Source organism: Panulirus ornatus, chromosome 14, assembly GCF_036320965.1.
Source record: "Panulirus ornatus isolate Po-2019 chromosome 14, ASM3632096v1, whole genome shotgun sequence".
Classification (NCBI taxonomy): Eukaryota; Metazoa; Arthropoda; class Malacostraca; order Decapoda; family Palinuridae; genus Panulirus; species Panulirus ornatus.
In genome coordinates, this window is record NC_092237.1 from 53873093 (window position 1) to 53901056 (window position 27964).

At 38.8% G+C, this 27964-nt stretch overlaps 2 protein-coding genes across 7 annotated transcripts in view; one reads left to right on the forward strand and one right to left on the reverse strand.

Moving 5' to 3' along the window:
• Positions 1-21316, forward strand: part of LOC139753454 (uncharacterized) — a 56988-nt gene extending 35672 nt beyond the window's left edge. For all 3 annotated transcript variants that reach the window (XM_071669982.1, XM_071669983.1, XM_071669984.1), the window contains 5 exons: positions 5701-5888; positions 8075-8262; positions 9258-9387; positions 18282-18359; positions 19708-21316. In XM_071669982.1, coding sequence (XP_071526083.1) covers positions 5701-5888; positions 8075-8262; positions 9258-9387; positions 18282-18359; positions 19708-21140 — 2017 coding nt within the window. In that variant the 3' untranslated portion in view covers positions 21141-21316. The remainder of the gene's footprint in view (positions 1-5700; positions 5889-8074; positions 8263-9257; positions 9388-18281; positions 18360-19707) is intronic.
• Positions 21317-23338: 2022 nt separating this feature from the next.
• The window catches only part of LOC139753455 (uncharacterized), a 444279-nt gene continuing 439653 nt past the window's right edge, over positions 23339-27964 (reverse strand). For 2 of the 4 annotated variants that reach the window (XM_071669985.1, XM_071669986.1), the window contains exon 10: positions 23339-26662. In XM_071669985.1, the coding sequence (XP_071526086.1) occupies positions 25927-26662 (736 nt within the window). In that variant the 3' untranslated portion in view covers positions 23339-25926. The remainder of the gene's footprint in view (positions 26663-27964) is intronic. The other 2 variants (XM_071669988.1, XM_071669987.1) reach the window with 1 other exon arrangement.

Below are 27964 nucleotides of genomic sequence, written 5' to 3' on the forward strand. Positions count from 1 at the left end.
CACTCCATCTTTCCACCTCCAATTTGGTCTCCCACTTCTCCTCATTCCCTCCACCTCCGACACATATATCCTCTTGGTCAATCTTTCCTCACTCATTCTCTCCATGTGCCCAAACCATTTCAAAACACCCTCTTCTGCTCTCTCAATCACGCTCTTTTTATTTCCACACATTACTTAGTCGATCAAACCACCTCACACCACATATTGTCCTCAAACATCTCATTTCCAGCACATCCACCCTCCTGCGCACAACTCTATCCATAGCCCACGCCTTGCAACCATACAACATTGTTGGAACCACTATTCCTTCAAACATGCCCATTTTTGCTTTCTGAGATAATGTTCTCGACTTCCAAACATTCTTCAAGGCTCCCAGGATTTTCGCCCCCTCCCCCACCCTATGATTCACTTCCGCTTCCATGGTTCCATCTGCTCCCAGATTCACTCCCAGATATCTAAAACACTTTACTTCCTCCAGTTTTTCTCCATTCAAACTTACCTCCCAATTGACTTGACCCTCAACCCTACTGTACCTAATAACCTTGCTCTTATTCATATTTACTCTTAACTTTCTTCTTTCACACACTTTACCAAACTCAGTCACCAGCAGTTTCTGCAGTTTCTCACATGAATCAGCCACCAGCGCTGTATCATCAGCGAACAACAACTGACTCACTTCCGAAGCTCTTTCATCCCCAACAGACTGCATACTTGCCCCTCTTTCCAAAACTCTTGCATTCACCTCCCTAAAAACCCCATCCATATACAAATTAAACAACCATGGAGACATCACACACCCCTGCCGCAAACCTACATTCACTGAGAACCAATCACTTTCCTCTCTTCCTACACGTACACATGCCTTACATCCTTGATAAAAACTTTTCACTGCTTCTAACAACTTGCCTCCCACACCATATATTCTTAGTACCTTCCACATAGCATCTCTATCAATTCTATCATATGCCTTCTCCAGATCCATAAATGCTACATACAAATCCATTTGCTTTTCTAAGTATTTCTCACATACATTCTTCAATGAAAACACCTGATCCACACATCCTCTACCACTTCTGAAACCACACTGCTCTTCCCCAATCTGATGCTCTGTACATGCCTTCAACCTCTCAATCAATACCGTCCCATATAATTTACCAGGAATACTCAATAAATTATCTTGTGGAGGCTAAGGTGAAGATTTGTATGGGTTTTCAGAAAAGAAGAGTGAATGTTGGGGTGAAGAGGGTGGTGAGAGTAAGTGAGCTTGGGAAGGAGACTTGTGTGAGGAAGTACCAGGAGAGACTGAGTACAGAATGGAAAAAGGTGAGAACAATGGAAGTAAGGGGATTGGGGGAGGAATGGGATGTATTTAGGGAAGCAGTGATGGATTGCGCAAAAGATGCTTGTGGCATGAGAGGAGTGGGAGGTGGGTTGATTAGAAAGGGTGGTGAGTGGTGGGATGAAGAAGTAAGATTATTAGTGAAAGAGAAGAGAGAGGCATTTGGATGATTTTTGCAGGGAAAAAATGCAATTGAGTGGGAGATGTATAAAAGAAAGAGACAGGAGGTCAAGAGAAAGGTGCATGAGGTGAAAAAGAGGGCAAATGAGAGTTGGGATGAGAGAGTATCATTAAATTTTAGGGAGAATAAAAAGATGTTCTGGAAGGAGGTAAATAAAGTGCGTAAGACAAGGGAGCAAATGGGAACTTCAGCGAAGGGCGCAAATGGGGAGGTGATAACAAGTAGTGGTGATGTGAGAAGGCGATGGAGTGAGTATTTTGAAGGTTTGTTGAATGTGTTTGATGATAGAGTGGCAGATGTAGGGTGTTTTGGTCGAGGTGGTGTGCAAAGTGAGAGGGTTAGGGAAAATGATTTGGTAAACAGAGAAGAGGTAGTAAAAGCTTTGCGGAAGATGAAAGCCGGCAAGGCAGCAGGTTTGGATGGTATTGCAGTGGAATTTATTAAAAAAGGGGGTGACTGTATTATTGACTGGTTGGTAAGGTTATTTAAGGTATGTATGCCTCATGGTGAGGTGCCTGAGGATTGGCGGAATGCGTGCATAGTGCCATTGTACAAAAGCAAAGGGGATAAGAGTGAGTGCTCAAATTACAGAGGTATAAGTTTGTTGAGTATTCCTGGTAAATTATATGGGACGGTATTGATTGAGAGGTTGAAGGCATGTACAGAGCATCGGATAGGGGAAGAGCAGTGTGGTTTCAGAAGTGGTAGAGGATGTGTGGATCAGGTGTTTGCTTTGAAGAATGTATGTGAGAAATACTTAGAAAAGCAAATGGATTTGTATGTAGCATTTATGGATCTAGAGAAGGCATATGATAGAGTTGATAGAGATGCTCTGTGGAAGGTATTAAGAATATATGGTGTGGGAGGCAAGTTGTTAGAAGCAGTGAAAAGTTTTTATCGAGGATGTAAGGCATGCGTACGTGTAGGAAGAGAGGAAAGTGATTGGTTCTCAGTGAATGTAGGTTTGTGGTAGGGGTGTGTGATGTCTCCATGGTTGTTTAATTTGTTTATGGATGGGGTTGTTAGGGAGGTGAATGCAAGAGTTTTGGAAAGAGGGGCAAGTATGAAGTCTGTTGGGGATGAGAGAGCTTTGGAAGTGAGTCAGTTGTTGTTCGCTGATGATACAGCGCTGGTGGCTGATTCATGTGAGAAACTGCAGAAGCTGGTGACTGAGTTTGGTAAAGTGTGTGAAAGAAGAAAGTTAAGAGTAAATGTGAATAAGAGCAAGGTAATTAGGTACAGTAGGGTTGAGGGTCAAGTCAATTGGGAGGTACGTTTGAATGGAGAAAAACTGGAGGAAGTAAAGTGTTTTAGATGTCTGGGAGTGGATCTGGCAGCGGATGGAACCATGGAAGCGGAAGTGGATCGTAGGGTGGGGGAGGGGGCGAAAATCCTGGGAGCCTTGAAGAATGTTTGGAAGTCGAGAACATTATCTCGGAAAGCAAAAATGGGTATGTTTGAAGGAATAGTGGTTCCAACAATGTTGTATGGTTGCGAGGCGTGGGCTATGGATAGAGTTGTGCGCAGGAGGATGGATGTGCTGGAAATGAGATGTTTGAGGACAATGTGTGGTGTGAGGTGGTTTGATCGAGTAAGTTACGTAAGGGTAAGAGAGATGTGTGGAAATAAAAAGAGCGTGGTTGAGAGAGCAGAGGAAGGTGTTTTGAAATGGTTTGGGCACATGGAGAGAATGAGTGAGGAAAGATTGACCAAGAGGATATATGTGTCGGAGGTGGAGGGAACGAGGAGAAGTGGGAGACCAAATTGGAGGTGGAAAGATGGAGTGAAAAAGATTTTGTGTGATCGGGGCCTGAACATGCAGGAGGGTGAAAGGAGGGCAAGGAATAGAGTGAATTGGATCGATGTGGTATACCGGGGTTGACGTGCTGTCAATGGATTGAATCAGGGCATGTGAAGCGTCTGGGGTAAACCATGGAAAGCTGTGTAGGTATGTATATTTGTGTGTGTGGATGTATGTATATACATGTGTATGGGGGTGGGTTGGGCCATTTCTTTCGTCTGTTTCCTTGCGCTACGTTGCAAACGCGGGAGACAGCGACAAAGCAAAATATATATGTATATATATATATATATATATATATATATATATATATATATATATATATATATATATTGTTACGAACTCTACACTTATAGATTTGTTGTTGCACAACTCAGGATAACACAATAATAAAGTTATGGGATTGAATTACAGACCAGCATTACATTAAATCTACTTATAATGAAAGAATTCAAGTGTACAAAGATAGGCACATAAATCAAGCATGAATCATTACGTTAACACTGAAAGTGAGTTTAACATTGAACATGAGATAACATTCCAGATAAGATTTCAAGCCAGGAGATCTCTTTCTTGTGACACTTAGATACGCTTGACATGACACAATGAACTTCATCGTTACACTTATCTAAACCTGATGTAACACAGTAAACACTTAGCTAAATCTGATGTAACACAGTAAACACTTATAGCACAACAGTCGGGTAACGGGCTTATAGCAGTAACGGCTTTATAGCACAGCACTCGGGTAAAATAGCACAACAGTCGGGTAACGGGCTTATAGCAGTAACGGCTTTATAGCACAGCACTCGGGTAACAGGCTTACAGCAGGGGACACCACCCACCTCGCTGGGCTGGAGAGAGAGAAATCGAATCTCAGCGGGTGTAGTGGGTACAAGAAGACAAGTGTTCACCCTTGCTGCTATAAACCTTACATATCGATTGGCTATAGAAATATAGGAGCAATTCTTATTGGTTGGAGGGTCCAGAGTCTCGGCATAGTTACACTCTTCGGTTTCTTGCGAACTCAGCACCGATGACATACGGTTGTGAAATACCCCCGCAGCTGACCCCATCAGAATACTGGGTGGACAGAAACTCCGAGCCAGCCTCTGGCATCACTCCTCGCCCTGGTAAGAAATAGATACAAACACACACGTGTTCGTAACAATATATATATATATCTTTCTTTTCTTTCAAACTATTCGCCATTTCCCGCATTAGCAAGGTAGCGTTAAGAACAGAGGACTGGGCCTCTGAGGGAATATCCTCACCTGGCCCCCTTCTCTGTTCCTGCTTTTGGAAAATTAAAAAAAATACAAGAGGGGAGGTTTTCCAGCCCCCCCGCTCCCTCCCCTTTTAGTCGCCTTCTACGACACGCAGGGACTACGTGGGAAGTATTCTTTCTCCCCTATCCCCTATCCCCAGGGATATTATACTTTGTCACTGTCTCCCGCGTTTGCGAGGTAGCGCAAGGAAACAGACGAAAGAAATGCCCCCCCCCCCATACACATGTATATACATACGTCCACACACTCAAATATACATACCTACACAGCTTTCCATGGTTTACCCCAGACGCTTCACATGCCTTGATTCAATCCACTGACAGCACGTCAACCCCGGTATACCACATCGCTCCAATTCACTCTATTCCTTGCCCTCCTTTCACCCTCCTGCATGTTCAGGCCCCGATCACACAAAATCTTTTTCACTCCATCTTTCCACCTCCAATTTGGTCTCCCTCTTCGCCTCGTTCCCTCCACCTCCGACACATATATCCTCTTGGTCAATCTTTCCTCACTCATTCTCTCCATGTGCCCAAACCACTTCAAAACACCCTCTTCTGCTCTCTCAACCACGCTCTTTTTATTTCCACACATCTCTCTTACCCTTCGTTACTCACTCGATCAAGCCACCTCACACCACACATTGTCCTCAAACATCTCATTTCCAGCACATCCATCCTCCTGCGCACAACTCTATCCATAGCCCACGCTATATATATATATATATTCGTTTATAGAATGAGGAAATCAAAATTAAAGAAATGTATTAGTGCCCTTGATACACAATTGATTGATACTTTGAATAATATATGTGAGACATACTTAGAAAACAGATAAATTTGTAAGTAGCATTTGTGGATCTGGAGAAGGCATATGATAGGGTTAATAGAGATGCTTTGTGGAAGGTCTTAAGAATATATGGTGTGGGAGGTAAGCTGCTAGAGGCAGAGAAGTTTTTATCATCACATTTAACAGGCCTTTAGGTTTTCTTTCATTTCATTTTTCTTGCTCTGTCTGTGTCAAATGTTTTTTTAGGTTGTTAGAACTGTTTTCAGATGCAAGTTACCTTACATATATTGCCTCTTAACAGGTACACCAAAAACCAAGTCTTTGAGCAGTTTAAAACCCTGCTAACCCAGTATAATACCCGAAAATCTAAGACGTGGATAGCATCGTCTTCTGGTCGTCATTCCCAAAATCCACTTGGTGCTCCTTATTGGGAAAAACTACATAAGGTTCTTGAACTACGAAAAATGATGTCATTAAGTTGGACCACAGGTGAGTCTAGTGATGAGTTTTGATAAATACATTGAAGTGTTATGGATTCTTGTTTTGAGAGCAATCATTCAGAGGAATTCCCCAGCTTTAGATCTGCAAGCTGTCAGACTGATGCTTCATTATGCCCAAGATGTTAACAGAAGGCTTCATTAATAAGTGAATGGTAAAGGGATAGCTTGTGCAGCTTTTTACATATGCACCAAATGTGTACATGCCAGCAGATGCAACTGATCTTTATATTTCATGTGTTTTACATAATTTCATATTGGAATACCTTTTCCTTTATTTCTTAGAAAAGTATTGAGTTGAAAATTAAGAACTGACTGATCCTAAATGATAGGACTTTCAAGTTCGCAGAGTATCTGAATGATTTCTTGTCTTGATTTTTAATGGATGCACAAGATGATAAGTAACATTTGAAGATTCAGGAAGTTTTTATCAACTTGCATATTTCCTTATGCTTCACTCATTTCATTATCTACTCAGAGTAAGCATCAGCATTTTCACCGTTTCATTTGTCCTCAGTTTAATTGATGTAGACATGCTTTGTCACAAAACATTAATGAATTGTAGCATAAAAGTGCCTTTCATTGTGAAGTCATCCTGATAAGATTACATCCAAAGTGGATCCCAAATATGGGCACAATTGTCCATGACCATTGTATTCAGTCTCAACACACAAGATTCACATTATCGTGTTGTCATTTGTTTTTGAATACAGTACTAATATACCTATGATTCTGTTGTTTGAATGTCTGTATTAATCTGTTTTATTTTCCAATATTATGATGTACAGTAACACTTAATTTTATGAATTTAGGTCTTTTACATTATATAATTGTGATGGAAAATTCAAACAGTTGATTCAGTTGTGTGAATGTTTTATCGTTATTTTACTTTGAAATACTCCTATATTTCCGTGTAAACACTCCTGCTAACCCCAGGTAAATCAGAATATGTAGTGAACCTCCTACCAGAATAATGCAAGTCCAAGATTTAGAACTTTTCATAATACCTGCATACAACACCGATGGGACTACTATGACATCATAAACAATGACCTCTCCTTCCATTCACTCTTCATTGTCCCCTACTACACCATGATACATCTGTACAACACCGATGGGACTATCGTACCATTAAACATAACCATATATGACATCATGGACAGTGACCTCTCCTTCCATTCATTCTTCATTGCCCCCTATTACACACTGTGGTTCACTTTAGGTTTTATGGTTCCATTCACTGCCATATCCTCTTCCAGGTATTTAAAGCACTACTTCCTCCAAGTTCTCTCCATTCACAGTCATATTCCAAATGACCTTTCAGTTCACTGTTAAACCTAATAACCTGCTTTTATTCTTATTTATTCTCAACTTTTTTCCTTTCACACACCCTCCCAAACAGGAACACCAGCCTCTGTGGTTTTTCACTCAAATCCACCATGAGCACCATTTCATCAGCAAACACTGACTTACTGACCTACCTGATAGACTCTATATAAGGACTTTTCTGAGCTAACCCTGCCTATGCATGACTTTCTGATGTATATTCATTCATGTATAATCTTGAAATAAGTTAAATGAATGAATGATAATATTTATGAAGCAAAATACATATACATATGAACTGCAACCAAACTTTGTTGTAGATTGATAAATTTTAAGACCATTTTTAGACAGAGTTTAACATTCTAGGGCATGTCCATTATTCCAGAAGTTCTTTTAATGAGGAAATTAATGTAAAATTCCTACGTAGCAAGATATTGTGGAAAAACATGAGAAATGATGTAAGGAAGTACTTTTATACTGCCAGAGTCATGGATGATTTAACTGAGCTATATGATAACACTTTGAATGCAGACAGTATAAAGAAGTTCAAGGAAACTAGGAATCAAATTTAAAAGAAACTGAAGGATATGTTGAATAACAAATTAAGATACATATGTATGAGATGAGCTTCACTGTGGTGGAATCTCTAGAAATGTACAGATGAGCTTCACTGTGGTGGAATCTCTAGAAATGTACAGATTGAGGAAGTTTTGCCTGAGCCACTGTCATACATGCTACATATGAGAGAATGGTAGAATGATTGCCATTTCTGTATGATTGTCCTACATAAGATGTCTTCCTCTCATCTGTAAGAAGTGCCCTTTTTTTCCTAAAAGTTGGATTATTTCACAGGTGTGAAACCACTTACAATTGAGGCTCAGAAAATTGTGTATAATGTAGCTTATCAGAAAGCTGAAGAGCTACTGGTAAAGAAAATGACTGACAAAGAGCAGGTGAGGTTGCTAGCAGAAATCATTGAAGGAGTTCGAGTGCACATAAGGACAAACAAGCTTTTAGATCCAGTGCCCCGGACACGTCAGGTTTGTTTTTAAATGTTCAGTAATTTTTTTTGTTCAGTATACAGGATGATGTTTCCCAGTTTCTAACCAGGGTTGGTTTGTCCTTTGAACCTTTAGATATATTTTGGATCTGCTGGGTTAAGAAACCTCTTAACCACTGTTTTATTGGTGATGAATATTTTTTAAAAGATTTTGAGCATTTCGTGTACACAGTGCACAGTGTATATAGTATTAGGACTGTTGCAGTGAAGGTGTCATTACTGATATACTGCTAAGGAGTGAGGTTGTTTTATGTTCATAATTGCAACTATAAATGTAGTAAGAAAAGGATTGCAAATCTTTCTGGAGATTAGGAATGCAGCATGCTATTAATTTGTAATGCATGGAGAATGTGGCCAAAGAGAGGAGTACTGGACATACAGTGCTAATTGTCAAGAAGGCATGGCTAGTGCACAGTGCTTACTGCATATCTTACATGATGAGTAATACTGTTTTTCTGTGCTGTATGCATAGTCAGTCCAAGGTTTTAGTTTTCTCTTAAATATTTTCATGTATGTTTCTTAATTTTCTTGGTAAAAGAGTAAATGACAATTCCAATTTTTTGCTGGACTATTGTATATTTTGCTTGATATCTTTTGATATATTCGTGGGCATTACTGAAGATTATATAATTTTGTATCTTCCTTGATGAGATGTGAAGCTTTCATGTTCGGTACCTTACTCATGATGTCTTCAGTTTGTTGCTGTTTTAATTTTTTCAACCTCTCATGATAGTTCATATGTTTCAGACAATTGATTTTGCACAATTGATTTTGCTCATTAAGTGTTCCTAAATTCCTTGGAACTTGTTTGTTTCCTATTGTTTGATTTGTAAACAAATTTTATATGCTGTACTTAAGGTGGTATAATTTTTTTTAATCAAGCGAAGAGTCATTCATAGATTACCTGAGAGGTCATTGTTGTGATTACTACTATTACTTGACGGTGACTTCTTTTGTAACTTCTTTTTTACACAGGTACGCCTTCATTTGACTAATTCTTTAAAGAATTTTGATGAGAACAGTGAGGACAATCAAGACATTAAACAACTGCATTCATTGTTAGCAGACTCTGATATGCTGAAACTTCTTAGTGATGTCACTCTTGGTAAGCAGAAGTTCCTTTGTATGTTGTCGTAGATGGAAGTTAAGGCATGAATGATAAGAACCATAGAAGTTAAGGCAGGAATGACAAGACCCATGGAAGTTAAGGCATGAATTATGATACGCATAGAACTTAATCAAGAGTGGTAAGACCCATGGAAGCTAAGGCAGGAATATACACGATCCATTGAAATTAAGGTAGGATTGATAAGAGCCATGGAAGTTAAGGCAGAATTAATGAGACCCATGGAAGTTGAGGCAGGAATGATAAGGCCTATTTTACTGACATAAACTCTATAGACACACATCCTCATTGATACTGTCTATCAAATTACTGTAATGCCTTAAAAAGAAATGTATTTTCTTAGACATAGGTTAAAAGTTATTGAGGTTCATTAATAATTTTGGGAGAATTGAGATACTACCCTGGAAGGAGATGGACAGCAGAGTAGCCTTATGTGAACTGTGAAGGCATGGCAGTAAAGATGGTAGAATGCTAGTGAGAGATGATGTTTGTAAAAGGTTGTTGGGTAATTTAGGGAACTGATGGGCAATAATATAATGATGGTATTTATAGAATAGGACTAAAGGATGAAAGAGAAGAGTAGGTATAGATGAGAGAAAAATGTACCGAGGTGGAGGGCAGTGATGTGCTTAAATATGGAAAATAAGTACTAGTAGGTCCTGGATTTTGAGTGAATTGGTGAGGAAGAGAACTGAGGTAATGATTATGTTGTTGTAAAGAGAGTTTATACGTTCAACCAGCTGGACCCAAATATGACATTCATAAATCACTCCATCACATTAGCATCCTCATCCAGAAAATCATCTTATGTAGGTCAGCCCAATGCAGTTACAGTAAACAAATACAAAAACCATGAAAACAAAATTACTAAGGGATATCTTACCCTCTAAGGCAATTTTGTTTCGTTATATACATGATCTTTGTGTTTGGCCAACAAATGGTAATTCACAAACATTTCTGCCTTTACTTAACAATTTAGTACCTTCTATCATGTTTACTGTGGAAGTGGAAAATAATTGTTTTTTATCATTTTTAGATTGTATGATCCATAGGGATAGAAGCATGTTTAAGTTTAGCATGTACAAAAAGCCCATCAATGTTTCATATATTCATTATCATTCAGCTCAACCTTACCGATTTAAATTATCATCATTCCAGTCGAAGTTCCTTAGGGCGTTATGTATGTATATTTTTATTATTTTTATTTTGCTTTGTCGCTGTCTCCTGCATTAGCAAGTTAGCGCAAGGAAACAGATGAAAGAATGGCCCAACCCACCCACATACACATGTATATACATACACGTCCAGACACGCAAATATACATACCTATACATCTCAGCGTATACATATATATACACACACAGACATATACATATATACACATGTACATAATTCATACTGTCTGCCTTTATTCATTTCCATCACCACCTCGCCGCACGTGAAATAACAACCCCCTCCCCCCTCATGTGTGCGAGGTAGCGCTAGGAAAAGACAACAAAGGCCCCATTTGTTTACACTCAGTCTCTAGCTGTCATGTAATAATGCACCGAAACCACAGCTCCCTTACCACATCCAAGCCCCACAGAACTTTCCATGGTTTACCCCAGACGCTTCACATGCCCTGGTTCAATCCATTGACAGCATGTCGACCCCGGTATACCACATCGTTCCAATTCACTCTATTCCTTGCACGCCTTTCACCCTCCTGCATGTTCAGGCCCCAATCATTCAAAATCTTTTTCACTCCATCTTTCCACCTCCAGTTTGGTCTCCCACTTCCCCTCGTTGCCTCCACCTCTGACACATATATCCTCTTTGTCAATCTTTCTTCACTCATTCTCTCCATGTGACCAAACCATTTCAAAACACCCTCTTCTGCTCTTTCAACCACGCTCTTTTTATAACCACACATCTCTCTTACTCTGTTATTACTTACTCGATCAAACCACCTCACACCACATATTGTCCTCAAACATCTCATTTCCAGCATATCCACCGTCCTGAGCACAACTCTATCCATAGCCCATGCCTTGCAACCATACAACATTGTTGGAACCACTATTCCTTCAAACATACCCATTTTTGCTCTCTGAGATAATGTTCTCGACTTCCACACATTCTTTAAGGCTCCTGGAATTTTCACCCTCTCCCCCACCCTATGATTCACTTCTGCTTCCATGGTTCCATCCACTGTCAAATCCACTCCCAGATATCTAAAACACTTCACTTCCTCCAGTTTTTCTCCATTCAAACTTACCTCCCAATTGACTTGACCCTCAACCCTACTGTACCTAATAACCTTGCTCTTATTCACATTTACTCTCAACTTTCTTCTTTCACACACTTTACCAAACTCAGTCACCAGCTTCTGCAGTTTCTCACATGAATCAGCCACCAGCGCTGTATCATCAGCGAACAACAACTGACTCACTTCCCAAGCTCTCTCATCCACAACAGGCTGCATACTTGCCCCTCTTTCCAAAACTCTTGCATTCACCTCCCTAACAACCCCATCCATATACAAATTAAACAACCATGGAGACATCACACACCCCTGCTGCAAACCTACATTCACTGAGAACTAAGCACTTTCCTCTCTTCCTACATGTACACATGCCTTACATCCTCGATAAAAACTTTTCACTGCTTCTAACAACTTGCCTCCCACACTATATATTCTTAATTATGTATGTGCAATCCGAAATTTATTGATGAATCGTTGGAGATATATTCTATTGTATCCAAGTTAAAGTATCCTAGATATTTTATCGATAAATCCCTTAAATTGGCAATGGAGTGATTTTTATAGAGTCAAACCCAAACCTCCCTTTGATACCAAGAATCTTTTAGATCTCCCTTTTAGTGATAGTTTTACATTACTTCCCAGGTTGCTGAAATCCTTTAATGTAAATGTAGCCTTCAGCAATAACAATACTATAAAGAATATCTTCATCAAAAACTCACCGGAAAATTCTGCAGACTGTTTTTACAGAATGCCCTCTAAAAACTAGTGTATTATGTTGGGGAGACTGCTATGGATCTTTATGTTAGACTTCAGCAACATAAATATAGTTTAAGAACAAGACAAGAATCAAATGCTTTGTTTAATCATGTTAAAGATTATGACCATTGTGTTGACTGGAGTAATGCTAATTCAGTTATTAACTGTAACTCTACCATGAGAAATCTCATTGAATCTTCTATTATTGAATAAAGAATTGCAACATTAATACGAATGAAGGCCTATACAAACTGGATAGCTTTGTTGTAAGCAAAATTTGTAAACAGTTCCCTTTGCTGTCCACATAATAAGATTTCATGACAGGCACAATGCCAGACCTGAACACCACCATCCGGTAACGCTTGTTTACCAATGGCATCTTAGCTATGTCTCTTCCTTGTATATCTTGTATCTCCCCTGACGATGTGATTACATGAAAGTCCATTTGTGAACTTATCATATTCATTTTCTTCGTGGTTTTATGCATATACTAGATCACACACACCACTGTTACCTCTTGCAGTATGTATGTATGTATCTGTATGTGCATGTATGTATATATATATGTGTGTATTTGAGTGGATGGGTCTTTCTTCGTCTATTTTGAGACACTACCTCACTAATGTGGGAAAGGACAATAAAGTATAATAATGATGATAATAAAGACGGTAATGATAATAATAATAATAATAATAATAATAATAATAATAATAAAGAGGGGCAAGTATGAAGTCTGTTGGGGATGAGAGAGCTTGGGAAGTGAGTTAGTTGTTGTTCGCTGATGATACAGCGCTGGTGGCTGATTCATGTGAGAAACTGCAGAAGCTGGTGACTGAGTTTGGTAAAGTGTGTGAAAGAAGAAAGTTAAGAGTAAATGTGAATAAGAGCAAGGTTATTAGGTACAGTAGGATTGAGGGTCAATTCAATTGGGAGGTGAGTTTGAATGGAGAAAAACTGGAGGAAGTGAAGTGTTTTAGATATCTGGGAGTGGATCTGGCAGCGGATGGAACCATGGAAGCGGAAGTGGATCATAGGGTGGGGGAGGGGGCGAAAATTCTGGGAGCCTTGAAGAATGTGTGGAAGTCGAGAACATTATCTCGGAAAGCAAAAATGGGTATGTTTGAAGGAATAGTGGTTCCAACAATGTTGTATGGTTGCGAGGCGTGGACTATGGATAGAGTTGTGCGCAGGAGGATGGATGTGCTGGAAATGAGATGTTTGAGGACAATGTGTGGTGTGAGGTGGTTTGATCGCGTAAGTAACGTAAGGGTAAGAGAGATGTGTGGAAATAAAAAGAGCGTGGTTGAGAGAGCAGAAGAGGGTGTTTTGAAATGGTTTGGTCACATGGAGAGAATGAGTGAGGAAAGATTGACCAAGAGGATATATGTGTCGGAGGTGGAGGGAACGAGGAGAAGAGGGAGACCAAATTGGAGGTGGAAAGATGGAGTGAAAAAGATTTTGTGTGATCAGGGCCTGAACATGCAGGAGGGTGAAAGGAGGGCAAAGAATAGAGTGAATTGGAGCGATGTGGTATACCGGGGTTGACGTGCTGTCAGTGGATTGAATCAAGGCATGTGTATGGGGGTGGGTTGGGCCATTTCTTTCGTCTGTTTCCTTGCGCTACCTCGCAAACGCGGGAGACAGCGACAAAGCAAAAAAAAAAAAAAAAAAAAAAAATAATAATTTTTTTTTTTTTTTTTGCCGCTGTCTCCTGCGTTTGCGAGGCAGCGCAAGGAAACAGACGAAAGAAATGGCCCAACCCACCCCCATACACATGTATATACATACACGTCCACACACGCAAATATACATACCTACACAGCTTTCCATGGTTTACCCCAGACGCTTCACATGCCCTGATTCAATCCACTGACAGCACGTCAACCCCGGTATACCACATCGATCCAATTTACTCTATTCCTTGCCCTCCTTTCACCCTCCTGCATGTTCAGGCCCCGATCACACAAAATCTTTTTCACTCCATCTTTCCACCTCCAATTTGGTCTCCCACTTCTCCTCGTTCCCTCCACCTCCGACACATATATCCTCTTGGTCAATCTTTCCTCACTCATTCTCTCCATGTGCCCAAACCATTTCAAAACACCCTGTTCTGCTCTCTCAACCATGCTCTTTTTATTTCCACACATCTCTCTTACCCTTACGTTACTTACTCGATCAAACCACCTCACACCACACATTGTCCTCAAACATCTCATTTCCAGCACATCCACCCTCCTGCGCACAACTCTATCCATAGCCCACGCCTCGCAACCATACAAAATTGTTGGAACCACTATTCTTTCAAACATACCCATTTTTGCTTTCCGAGATAATGTTCTCGACTTCCACACATTCTTCAAGGCTCCCAGGATTTTCGCCCCCTCCCCCACCCTATGATCCACTTCTGCTTCCATGGTTCCATCCGCTGCGTCTGGGGTAAACCATGGAAAGTTGTGTGGGGCCTGGATGTGGAAAGGGAGCTGTGGTTTCAGGCATTATTGCATGACAGCTAGAGACTGAGTGTGAACAAATGGGGCCTTTGTTGTCTTTTCCTAGCGCTACCTTGCACACATGAGGGGGGAGGGGGATGGTATTCCATGTGTGGCGAGGTGGCGATGGGAATGAATAAAGGCAGACAGTGTAAATTGTGTGCATGGGTATATACATGTATGTGTCTGTGTGTGTATATATATGTGTACATTGAGATGCATAGGTATGTATGTTTGCGTGTGTGGACGTGTATGTATATACATGTGTATGGGTGTGGGTTGGGCCATTTCTTTCGTCTGTTTCCTTGCGCTACCTCACAAATGCGGGAGACAGCGACAAAGCAAAATAAATAAATAAATAATGAATAATAAATAATAATAATAATGATAATAATAATAATAATAATAATAATAATAATAATAATAATAATAATAAAAATAATACAACCATACAACATTGTTGGAACCACTGCTTCTAACAACTTGCCTCCCACACCATATATTCTTAAAACCTTCCACAGAGCATCTCTATCAACTCTACATATGCCTTCTCCAGATCCATAAATACTACATACAAATCCATTTGTTTTTCTAAGTATTTCTCACATACATTCTTCAAAGCAAACACTGATCCACACATCCTCTACCACTTCTGAAACCACACTGCTCTTCCCCAATCTGATGCTCTGTACATGCCTTCACCTTCTCAATCAATACCCTCCCATATAATTTACCAGGAATACTCAACAAACTTATACCTCTGTAATTTGAGCACTCACTCTTATCCCCTTTGCCTTTTTACAATGGCACTATGCAAGCATTCTGCCAATCCTCAGGCACTTACCATGAATCATACATACATTAAATAACCTTACCAACCAGTCAACAATACAGTCACCCCTTTTTTAATAAATTCCACTGCAATACCATCCAAACCTGCTGTCTTGCCGGCTTTCATATTCCGTAAAGCTTTTACTACCTCTTCTCTATTTACCATATCATTTTCCCTAACCCTCTCACTTTGCACACCACCTCGACCAAAACACCCTATATCTGCCACTCTATCATCAAACACATTCAACAAACCTTCAAAACATTCACTCCATCTCCTTCTCACATCACCACGACTTGTTATCACCTCCCCATTAGCCCCCTTCACTGAAGTTCCCATTTGCTCCCTTGTCTTACGCTTTTTATTTACCTCCTTCCAAAACATCTTTTTATTCTCCCTGAAATTTAATGATACTCTCTCACCTCAACTCTCATTTGCCCTCTTTTTCACCTCTTGCACCTTTCTCTTGACCTCCTGCCTCTTTCTTGTATACCTCTCCCACTCATTTGCATTTTTTTCCAGCAAAAATCGTCCAAATGCCTCTCTCTCCTCTTTCACTAATATAATCTTACTTCTTCATCCCACCACTCACTACCTTTTCTAGCGTGGGCTATGGATAGAGTTGTGTGGAGGAGGGTGGATGTGCTGGAAATGAGAGGTTTGAGGACAATATGTGGTGTGAGGTGGTTTGATCGAGTAAGTAACGTAAGGGTAAGAGAGATGTGTGGAAATAAAAAGAGTGTGGTTGAGAGAGCAGAAGAGGGTGTTTTGAAATGGTTTGGTCACGTGGAGAGAATGAGTGAGGAAAGATTGACAAAGAGGATATATGTGTCAGAGGTGGAGGGAACGAGAAGTGGGAGACCAAATTTTAGGTGGAAAGATGGAGTGAAAAAGATTTTGAGTGATCGGGGCCTGAACATGCAGGAGGGTGAAAGGCGTGCAAGGAATAGAGTGAATTGGAACAGTGTGGTATACCGCAGTCGACGTGCTGTCAATGGATTGAAACAGGGCATGTGAAGCGTCTGGGGTAAACCATGGAAAGTTGTGTGGGGCCTGGATGTGGAAAGGGAGCTGTGGTTTCGGTGCATTATTACATGACAGCTAGAGACTGAGTGTGAACGAGTGGGGCCTTTGGTATCTTTTCCTAGCGCTACCTCGCACACATGAGGGGGGAGGGGGTGGTTATTCCATGTGTGGCGGGGTGGCGATGGGAACAAATAAAGGCAGACTATGAATTATGTACATGTGTATATATGTATATGTCTGTGTGTGTATATATATGTGTACATTGAGATGTATAGGTATGTATATTTGCGTGTGTGGAAGTGTATGTATATACATGTGTATGTGGGTGGGTTGGGCCATTCTTTCGTCTGTTTCCTTGCGCTACCTCGCTAACGCGGGAGACAGCGACAAAGCAAAATGAAAAAATAATAATAATAATAATAATAATATATGCTTTGAAGGCTTGGGATCTGAACATGCAGGAGGGTGCGAGACATGCAAGGGATAGGGGGAATTAGAATGATGTGGTGTCTTTGGGGTGAACCAGGGCATATGGCTTGTTTTCTTTTAGAAATATGAATTATCGTCCAGTAAATCAGAATTGCGCAAAAGTCCATTACATGGTAGTGCATGTTGTCTAAAGCTGTTAACAGTCAGTTAGAATGGTCAAAAATAGCAGGTATGCAGTCACTGTGTATCATGTTTTCATATATTTATTGTATGATGTTATTTAATATTTATTTATCATACTTTGACACTGTCTCCCGTGTTAGCGAGGTAGCGCAAGGCAACAGACGAAAGAATGGCCCAACCCACCCACACACACATGTATATACATAAAAGCCCACAAATGCACATATACATACCTATACATACATATACATTTACATATTCATACATGCTGCCCTCATCCATTCCCATCGCCACCTCGCCACACATGAAATGACACCCCCTCCCCCCATGTACGCGCGAGGTAGTACTAGGAAAAGACAACAAAGGTCACATTTATTCACATGCAGTCTGTAGCTGTCATGTTATTGTATGTTGTGTATGTAGAAAACACTTTTTGATTTTAGAGACTAATATCTGCAATCTGACAGTGGAATTGTAAGATGAATATGTACTGTAATTATAACCCTCCAACCCTAGTTTCCAAGAATATAACTCTTGGCCACTGCAAGCTATGAGCTCAGTTTCCATTTGGGTGGGCATGGGATTACAACCAGATGATTAATGTGTTTGTTTTACGGGGTTACATTTGGTTGGTTCATGTATGATAAAATGATAAACTATTGATAGTTTATCATACTATGCTTATGTAGCCCTTGTATGTAGGCCCATCTGTTAGAATGCAAAATTAGGTATCCCAAGTAATCTAATTTTTTGAATTATTTCTAAACCTCCAGACATTTCCTTTCTGTATTATCATTTACAGAGACCATCAATATTTCTTTCCCTTGCCCTGCCATCACTTGTTTTGTTTTCTTTTTTGTATTTCTTTTTTGTATTTTTCTTATTTAACGTGCTTTTTATTTTTTCTTTACAGAACCTACGAATTATGATTCAAAGGTTAGGAATCCAAAGACACGAAAAAGGCATTTGTATACTACTAAGAAGGGGCTTGGTAAGTTTTAGAAATGCTTTTTCATATCATGGTTGCTTGCACTTTAGTTTATGATCACCATTCAGGGTATTTGTACATATGCTCTCGGTGCTATGCATGGCCACTTTTATTGAGGTTCCTCAGTTGATAATCTTTCCTTAAATTAAAAGTACTTTATTATATTAGGCTACCATATTTCTATCTGCATGAGGATCCATACCTTTACAGGTGATTTCCTTGTTAAAATACATTTTTAGAAATGATCTTCACCTACTAAGGCTCCCTCAGCCCCTTCTTGCACCATGGTGGTTGTATCTTTTTTGTAATCATTAATTATTTGTTTAAGTTTATCAGATCTCTTCAGTTTGATGTCTGTTATCAGAGCTATTAGGCAGACATTTCTTACTGTAATTTTTCCCATCACAATGTTAGAAGGGGCCTTCGTAGACCAATAACTCTTTAGATTATTTAATATCCTAACTAGGATGACCAGACCACCTTTTTTATTTCCCTCCTTTGCTGCTGTGCAGTGTTTCAAAAGATTATGGATGGATTTAATGACTAGATAAAAAGATGTATTGATAGATGTATTATATCTACTCTAGTTTGATTTTGATTGTGCAGTGTTTTAAATCTAGTTCTTTTCCATTTGCTGATAGTAGTTTGGAGATGGGAACTCCTCAGGGATTCTTACCATTTTAGCTTGGGAGTATTGAAGTAATGCACAGAATCATCTTGTACCCCTCCATGTCAGGATTGGTGGCTTTGCTTCCAGTTTTATTAAGACAGCTACCTGGTTAGACTTGATAACTTTTCTTTACATAAACCAATCAACTCTTTTTTATGAAGTTTTAATGGTGAAAAACGAAATTGTAGACGAGTTTGGGTTTTAAGTAATATATTCAGAGTTGTCTTGCAAGGGAGAAAAAGTGGAGGTGCAGTGCAAACTTTATTGATGGAAAGAACTTGTATGTAGGAAAATTTGTTCATATATGGAGCTCCAAGTGCACATAGGCCAGGATTATAAGAAAATGAGAGCAGTAGAGATGAATAATATATGGAGTAAAATTAGAATTAGGAGGCTGAAAAATAATATGAAAATGAAGGATTGATGTTATGAAACAGTTAAAGAGCACTTGAATGAGTCTTACAGAATGGTATAGTTAAGTGATATATATGACATGATAGGTTAGTTATTAAGATATGAAGTGAACTCTTAGACCTGCTGTTACTTGTGTTACCAGAACACTTTAAAATTTTAATGATGTGATCACTTGCTTAAAATTTGCTCTTAGTCATTTTTTTTATGTCAGCAGTTATTTTTTATTTTTCTTCAACAATATTTCTTTTCTTTGTTTTTGGAGAACAGGAATACATGGAAAACAAGAAGGGAATGCAAGAAACTCGGAGGCAGAATTTGCCAGCAACACTTACTTGAGTTGGATTTCAGAAGAGGAACCTTCAGATTTCTTGAAGTGTCAAGGTAAGGAAAGTCGTGATGTAGCAGCAGAATATCTGACATTCGCACTGTGCTGTTTAAAATCAGATTTAGACAAGGAAACTGTAGGTAATACAAATTACATAAAGGAGAACAATGAAAACCATGAACCTCATAAAAAGGATGCTGTTTCCTGTTGTGTGAAGGACTATGGTTTTCCACAAGGTGTGGATGTAGTGGAACAAAGGACTTCAGAAGACAGATTTGGAAATGTTAATGCTGTAACTAGTCAGCTTTGTGACATACATAGTACACCATTACTACCCAAACAAAGAAAGATAATTAATAAAAAAATGCTTCAAAGTACAGAGGATTTGCCACAGGAATCTATCAATTCTAATTCAGACTCTACTCAGGATGTACCATCCAGCAGCTGTAAACAGAATCTCTCAGGCTTTAGCCTAAATGAAAGTACAGATGATATATATGAGAAACTATTTGGAGAAGTACACAACCTTGTACCTAAAAGTTATTCTCTTCAAGGCAAAGGTGCATTTTATACATTCTCTGGAATTTCTGACTCGGATTTAATCTTACATTTACCTAAAGAACTTACATTGTATGATCATGGCAATATTTTTAACAAGAAGTTGTCTGAAAAAAATCAGTTTGATGTGCAGAGAAAAAAGGATGCAAATTATATGAAAGACTCATTCTCTGATTTTTCTGAATCAGACACTGGAAATGCGAGTGAGTGTGAATTTGGTAACTCAGAAGAAGACAGTCAGTTTCATGACTCTGGAATTCAAAATAGAAGTGATCCAGAAACAAAAATTATCCAAACACGCTCGGGGAGGAAGACACGCTTTACATTTTTTTCAAAAACGCTAAACAATGATTCAGATGATGACATAACCGAGGAAGAGAAATGTTCATCTAATTCTCAAAAACTCAGTCCAACACAGAAAAGATTGAAACTTGAGTCAGAACCAGTTATGCAGATAACGGCTCCCAAAAGAAAGAGAGGCAGACCTCGAAAAAACAGAGAGCCAGAGACCGTTCTCAATTACAAAGTTTTAAGGGATGGAAGTGCTGTCATCCAAAGGGATTCACCTGAAAATATGACATCTTCACAAGATGAGTTAGGGGGTAAGGTATCTAAAGTGGACAAAAATCTAGAATGCATTACCAATCCAAGAGACTGTGTGTTATCATATCTTGAGGAACATCAGACTGAGAGAGTAAAAAAAGAGGAAGAACTGATAAACATATTGAAGGCACAACAAGCAGAACAAGCAAATGTTTTAACAAAAATGCTTGATATTTTTCAAGATTTGAAATCCAAATTAAAGGTAAGAAAATAGGGATGTTTTGAACTATGTTAAAGAACTTGTCAAAATTATTTACGCAATGATTATTTTATTACTACATTTGTTTGATTTACCTTCCGAGGTATAACCAAACCAATATTTTGTTTCATAGTTCAGATGGTATAAGTTTTGACTACTATAATAAATAAATATTATATAATATATATTTATTTCATGTATTATATTTAGTCGCTGTCTCCTGCGTTAGCAAGGTAGCGTGAGGAAACAGACGAAAGAATGGCCCAACCCACCCACATACACATGTATATACATAAACGCTCAAACACGCATATATACATGCCTATACATTTCAATGTATTCATACATATACATACACAGAAATATACATATATGCACATGTACACATTGATACTTGCCTTCATCCATCGCCACCCTGCCACACATGAAATGGCACCCCCTCCTCCCCCCACTCGCATGTGAGGTAGTGCTAGGAAAAGACAACAAAGGCCACATTCGTTCACATTCAGTCTAGCTGTCATGTGTAATGCACTGAAACTGTAGTTCCCTTTCCTTATCCAGGCCCCACAAAACTTTCCATGGTTTACCCCAGATGCGTCACATACCCTGGTTCAATCCATTGACAGTGCGTCGACCCTGGTATAACAAATTGTTCCAATTCACTCTATTCCTTGCACGCCTTTCACCTTTCTGTATGTTCTGGTCCCGATCGCTCAAAATCTTTTTCACTCCATCCTTCCACCTCCAATTTGGTCTCCCACTTCTCGTTCCCTGCACCTCTGACACATATATCACCTTTGTCGATCTTCCCTCACTCATTCTAACCAAGTGACCAAACCATTTCAATACACCCTCTTCTGGTCTCTCAATCACACTCGTTTTATTACCACACATCTCTCTTACCCTTTCATTACTTACTTGATCAAACCACCTCACACCACATATTGTCCTCAAACATTTCATTTCTAACACATCCACTCTCCTCCGCACAACCCTGTCTATAGCCCTTGCCTCGCAATCGTATAGCATTGTTGGAACCACTATTCCTTCAAACATACCCATTTTTGCTCCCCGTGATAATGTTCTCGCCTTCCACACATTCTTCAACGCTCCCAGAACCTTCGTCCCCACCCTGTGACTCACTTCTGCTTCCATGGTTCCATCCGCTGCTAAATCCACTCCCAGATATCTAAAACACTTCACTTTCGCCAGTTTTTATCCATTCAATTTTACCTCCCAATTAACTTGTCTCTCAACCCTACTGAACCTAATAAACCTTGCTCTTATTCACATTTACTCTACACAAAGCATCTCTATCATTTGCCTTCTCCAGATCCATAAGTATAGTTGATTGCTGAAATTAGAGGTACAAGTTTATTCTGTGTACTTGTTAAGTTGTATGGAAGAGTGGTGAATGAGAGGGTGGAGGCTTTCACAGAGCATCAGACAAGGTTGGAACAATGTGGCTTCAGGAGTGGTAGATGCGTGGACGAGGTTTTGCTTCGAAAAATTAGTGTGAGAAATACTTTGGAGGAAAGGAAGGATTTGTAAGTAGCATTTATGGATATAGAGAAAACAGATGATTGGGTCAATAGAAATCCTTTGTAGGTGTTATTGAACATAAGGTGTAGGAGGAAAGGTATGAGAAGCAGAGGAGATTTTGTTGAGTAGAGAGGGGCAAGTTGTTCCAGAAGGTGGGTGTATGGCAAGGTTGTGTGATGTCACCATGACTATAATTTGTTTATGGTTAGGATGGTGAGGGAAGTGAATGCAAGGGTTTTGGGGAGGAGTTAGGTCTTCAGTTTGTCGGGTAGTCAGTTACTCTATACTGCTGACACAACACACATGGCAAGTTTGAGTGCGAAACTGCATAAGTTTATTTCTGATTCTGGGAGAGTATATAAAAAAACTTGAAAGTAAGTGTGAATAGCAGCAAGAAGCAGGGGCAAACTTGGAAAGGTCATTGGGGACTGGTGTGGACAGGGGGTTGGTTTTGGTGCATTATACATGATACCTAGAGAATGGATGCAAGTAAATAAATGAAGCCTTTGCCTCATCTGTTCTTAGTGACATCTAGCTGAGATGAGAAATGGCAAACAAGTATGAAAAAAAGAGAAAGACTTGGAGTTCCCTTGAGGTAGGTTTACTGTATACTAGTTTTTCTTGTATTATTTTTTCAGTAAATTAATACAATGTGGATATGAAAGTACAAATTATGATTGTATTTATTACAAAACTTTTATACTTCAAAATGTAGTACAACATAAATATATCACATAAGCTTAAAAATACAATATGTTTGTTATACTATGCAGCTATATTTACAAGTGGACTAAAAAGGTCAAGCAAAATAACCAATGAATCATATAATGGTTAATGGGCAAATGATATATATTGTAAATGTTCAAGCTTCACAGAAAAGTTAATCAAGCCACTTGCTTGATTAGACCAAAATATGACAGCAGGTATTATACTGTTTGATAAAACAAAACAATGAAATTCACTATTGTAAGATATTTTTACTATACATATATATATATATTTATATATATATTTATGGAATACATATACAAAAGGAGTTTTCTTAGCTAGCTATGCAAAAATATTGTATGGACTAGTGAATGCTTTCCATTCAGCAAGTAGAACCATATAAAGGCATTTTCAGTTTTCTTCAAATGTGCTAGTGTATATTGCAGCAGCAGTTTTAATATCCATACCATATATATGGTTATAAACTGTTACCCTATATTTAGGAAAGTAAACAATTAAAATGCACAACTTTATAAATCATTTGATTGCAAAAAAATTTCAGGACTTATGTAATGTAATTCTTTTGCATATATAAAGCAAAACTTATTAGCCCAAAGATGTTCAATATATTTACTTATCTCCCAGAATGAACAAACTGTATGATTTAGTTCGTAACTTATACAAGAACCCTGATAATTCTGAAGAATGTGAAAGTGCAGCAAATTACATGAAAAGAAAAAAGCTTGGCATTATCTGCCTGCTCTGGATTAATATCTACCCAAAGCTTGTGTTTACAAACTTGTCCTCTGTCTACACCATCAAGACCTAGCACTTTTAATATAAGATCTTGAGAGACTTGGTATGCTAAATGGATGGAAAGAAAGGAGTAATAAAAAAAAAAAAAAAAAAAAAAAAATGGTGCATTACTCAGAACTATGAAATTAAGGTGAATGGTGCATATTTCACATCTGCCCAATTCATACATGTATATCAAGGTTCTACTTTATAAGCCTTTTGGACAATTCTGGGGGTAAAGTTTCACTATATAACCTTGACCCCTGGAGACTAGTAGTAAGACTGAGCTGTGCAACAGAGGCAAAATTCATTTAACAGATCAATGTAATCTGGTAATCCTATGGTTACAGTTTTGTAAATAAATGAACTGATTAAAATAAAAAAAAATCTACTTGTAAAATAAATAACTAAAACAACCAATGAATTATACTGAATACATATAGCTGCTATGTGGAATGTAATATAAACCTCTGCCTCATGCACAATTTCTTACAATAAAAATCACCAAAGCTACACTGGACTTCACTTCAAGTTACCTGAAATTGTTTAGATGAACTTCCAAGCCCAGCTAGCCATTTGTTGAGGATTCCAATTATAAAACCCTCAAAACTAATAGGAATAAGTTTATACCCAACACACAATTTCAGGAATCGACTAAGTACCCAAGTAGCAACTTTGAAAACTCTCACTTTTTGTAACGACTTTTGCAAACCATGGAACTGAAGTTTTGCAGTACACTGTACTAGGAAGGCACAAATGTTCTGAACCATTCCTCCCATTAAACTTGGGCTGATGGTTCTCAAATAAGTCACCGTCATCCGGATACATGGACATCACTTGAAAAATGCTGTCTTGAGCTGGGATATTATTTTACACTTCTTATGCATAACATTTATGCAATTATTCTCTATTTCCTGTATTTTGCAATATACTTTAAATGCACAATGTTTCATGTTAATACATGATTTCCTAACTTTTTCTCTAATACAAATATTTCATTAGTTACGTTCAAATTCTTTTGGTCAAAATGCACAAATACATATATATATATATATATCCACTGACATCAGTAACCGGATTCTCATGACTTCATATACATAACCAGGAATAAGATAACCAAAGAGCACACAATTCTTCACTCTGTGGGTTAGTAACGGAGAGCAAAATACAACAAGCATGGTCACAGACTACAGAATGGAAGGGGAGAGCAAAGTCCATTTTTGAGGGGAGGTATGAACTTAATATATCTGACAGCACTTTCCTCAAATACATTCCCCAACCACTGCTGAAAAAAAGCTGAGAAATTCCAACCATAGTCTTCATGGCATGGTCACTGCATGTGACGAATTTTTTTTTAGAACTTTTGCTTGCTTGTACAGCAATGACCTTACCTGAGGCTACTCAACTAATACATAAGTACATTTTCATACAGACTAGATAACATAATGGTGTCCTAACAAGGACAAAATATACATACAATCTTTGGTATTTCTCAACTAGATATACAAAAAGGACTCTCCTCTCACAACATCAATATAACATTGTGATGCAATATATTTCTTCATCTCATAACACTGATATACTAAAATAGCAGATGACTTTGACAACTTTAATATACATTCATTTTTACCTTTTTAAAAAAACTGTCCATTACAAAATTTTTACTCATTCTCACACACATACACAGCACTTTATCGAGCAATATTCTAATTCATGACAGTTCTGGAACTGGACACATTCTTATCAGTGGGAGTATTTATATGGAATCCAAGTGAAGTTTTCTATTACCCTGCATTTCCATATTGCTAACTGCACTGTCTGAAGCACTAAACTTGTCACTTGTTTCATGGACCACTGAGTAACTAGTTCTACCAATCATTGAATTCCATATGGAAGAGACTGGCTCATGATCTTCCCTTGACTTACGACCAGAAGATTTTCCAAACTCATCCATGCTCGGCATAACTTGGGCAGTTCGTCTCCAATCTCTGTTTATAACAGCAGAGACTTTTCCATGCCTATCAGACAGTGATACATCATCATCAGCAGTATATATGTCTTTAAGTTTCACACCCTGTGTATCGCTACCTGTATTATCACTAGGTAATTCAGAAATTTGTGTTGTCCTTGAGGATGTAGCTGAATTATATTTTCTTGGCATTGTTATATATAAAGCAGAAGATGGATTATCATGGTCTTCAAGACTGGTTGAGGAAGGTGCATTTCCCAAATGTGAGGCATTACTACCTCGAAGGTGAAGTAACCAGATACGGTCAGTTCTTGCTTTTGTTGCTGCTTGATGTTCCCCCAAGGTGGTACCATTCACAAAAGTGGTTCCTATCCAGCTGCTAGTAGTAGACACATTCAAGAGAGGAGCTCCCGTTCTCGGTGTGACAGCGATGACAGACCAATTGCAGTCCTGTTCATCACTGCTGTCGCCACACGTATCCCTACCATCACAGACGGTGGAAGCTGGGATGCATCTCCTATTCCTGCAATGAAAATACCAATTAGCATAATATGCTAAGAAAGAAATTATCATGCTAACAGTATGTTTATCTTAGATTTTTAGTTTGTGACATAAAATAGCTTCTCTTCTAAACTATGTCTAAGTTCTAGATTAGTTTTCACTGTACACACTCACAATTTAACTTAGCCACCAAACTATGAATCGTACTGCCAGTTGCAACAATGACTTTCACTCCTTTATTCAAACTTATGATAGAAAACAGAGCACAATCCTTAAAAAAAAAAAAAAAAAACGATTAACAAGTGAATGTGCTGAAATGAAGGTAACCAAACAAACTGTACTTACTGCTTTGCTTGAGATGATGTCACAGCAATAATTCTCACCTGTACTGCCAGTTCACACGATTGTAATTTTTAGAAGAGCCAACCTTGTCTGACTTTACTATCAAAGAATAAACTGGTGACTCTAGGTTCACTGCAAAGCATTCAGACTTGTAACTTTAACAGATACTTTGGGTGCCTTAAATATTTTTCAGGCGAAAATGTAAAATGCAAAAGCTCCAGTTATCCAATTGATAATACTACATTCACTCCTCTTTCCCCTTTACTGTGTCAATTTGACTCACCAGAATGTGTTGAGATACAAGATGTCCAAAATGCCTAGAAGTGATATTCTGCACAAGTCACCCTGCTTTTGATAAGAGAAACTACATTGAACTATACAAAAGCTCTTCTTCCCAAATGTTTGTTCCTTTCTTAAGTAAAATGTATATAGATGAATGAATGAATGAATATGTATATGCTAAAGAGCCTCCTGCAGCACTCAGGAAGCTGGCCATGTCTACCGTTTGGGACAATAGGTCATCAAGTACTGTGCGTATCAGTGTGTGCAAAGAATGCAGGGCAACTGGAATAAGTTGAAACAGTGTTTGTTGTGATGGGTGATGTCCAGGAGGGTGTCATGTGTTTGTCTGGGTAGCATGGTTTCTGATGGCACCATGTAAACATCTCTGTGGGCTTGAGTGCAAGACTTGAGTTGGTAGGTTGGCTGTTTAGTGCTGGTCAGGATATTTCAGTGTGTGTTTTGTCAGTGTTCTATAGGTTGGAGCTTTTGGGGGAGGGGGAGGGGGGGGGGGGGCTATGAGTTGATGTTATTGAAGTGGGAGGTAGGAGAATGGTTTGTATTTCTATATGGTTTGGGTGGGAGAGGTCTAGTGCTGTAGCATATAACTGAGTACTGAGTATGTTGAAACTCGCTTGGGAGGATCCTTGTTTCATTGTGGTGTTGAGTGTTGCTCTCACATTATTGACTTAGGGAATGTATG